General features: G+C 44.3%; 1 protein-coding gene across 1 annotated transcript in view; it reads left to right on the forward strand.

Annotated features, from left to right (window-relative positions):
- LOC100542775 (alpha-2-macroglobulin-like protein 1) overlaps positions 1 to 1,003 on the forward strand; it is a 37,302-nt gene that overhangs the window by 19,264 nt on the left and 17,035 nt on the right. The window contains 1 exon segment of the mRNA XM_031554197.1: positions 98 to 237. Within this exon segment, the coding sequence (XP_031410057.1) occupies positions 98 to 237 (140 nt within the window).

Consider the following 1,003-nt stretch of genomic DNA (forward strand, 5'->3'; position numbering starts at 1 on the left):
CCATGCAGAGAAAGTATCCATCCAAGGGATGTGGCTGGCATGAAAATAGAACAAAGTAGGCATGATGTGATAAAGCAGCTTGTTTTACTTCCTGCAGTCTGCCTGTGCTGGCTCTGTGAATCAGCAGTTCACAAAGTAGGCTCATGGGATGTATCCTGGGATAAAGGAGAACCTGATCTCCACAGAAGCCCTGCACAGGACTTCGGATTGTGTCCTGTGAGAAAGGCTGAAGGTTCAGTGAGTATGCAGGTAGCCTCACCAACACAAATGAGGGAGAGAAAGTGTTTGGGTTTGGATTGAATGTGAGATGGGGGACTGAACAGGCAAACACTATATAAATTCCTGGTGCTCTGGTGAAGAAGTTTATACTCAGCATCTGTATTGTCCTTTCTCCATGATGCTTCCAGGACTCCCCATGGACCAGGAAACAAATTAGTGTTTTCCAGACAGGAAGAGGGAGCAGAATGGTGGTGTGGGAAGCCATTTTCTGCTGAGCTTCAGGAGAAGGATAGGATAAGCTTTTGGGGACTTTTCTTCTCTGGACTTCATAATGTATTGTTTGATGTCTGGAGACTGGCATCTGCTTAGGCCAGATCCCTTCCCCCTGCCTCTGCCCTCTCTCACCTGCCATCTCCTTCCAGCTATATTCATCTTTTCACTCACTATCAGCAGATATTTCGTATGTGATTTGCCCACTAGACTAATCTGAGTAACCAAAGTTCTCTCAATTTGTCTATGCCTGGCAAAAGTGGATTCTTTAGAGGAAAGCAAATGTTTCTAATTGTTGGAGTGAAATAATATCGTAAGCTTTAATGAGGGATGTTTTTTAATGGATGGGAGCAGCCACAGAGTACTCTGATGCTCTTAGAAGTTGTAATGTGAGCACAGGCCAAGTCTCTGCCACGTCTTTCTATTAGACTTCAAGATGTCAGTTTTCATGGAAAGGTGAATGGCAAAATCTGTTTCCTTTGATAAGTTCTGCTTGTCTTGGACCACTCCTATT

This window comes from Meleagris gallopavo, chromosome 1 (assembly GCF_000146605.3).
Source record: "Meleagris gallopavo isolate NT-WF06-2002-E0010 breed Aviagen turkey brand Nicholas breeding stock chromosome 1, Turkey_5.1, whole genome shotgun sequence".
Taxonomy (NCBI): Eukaryota; Metazoa; Chordata; class Aves; order Galliformes; family Phasianidae; genus Meleagris; species Meleagris gallopavo.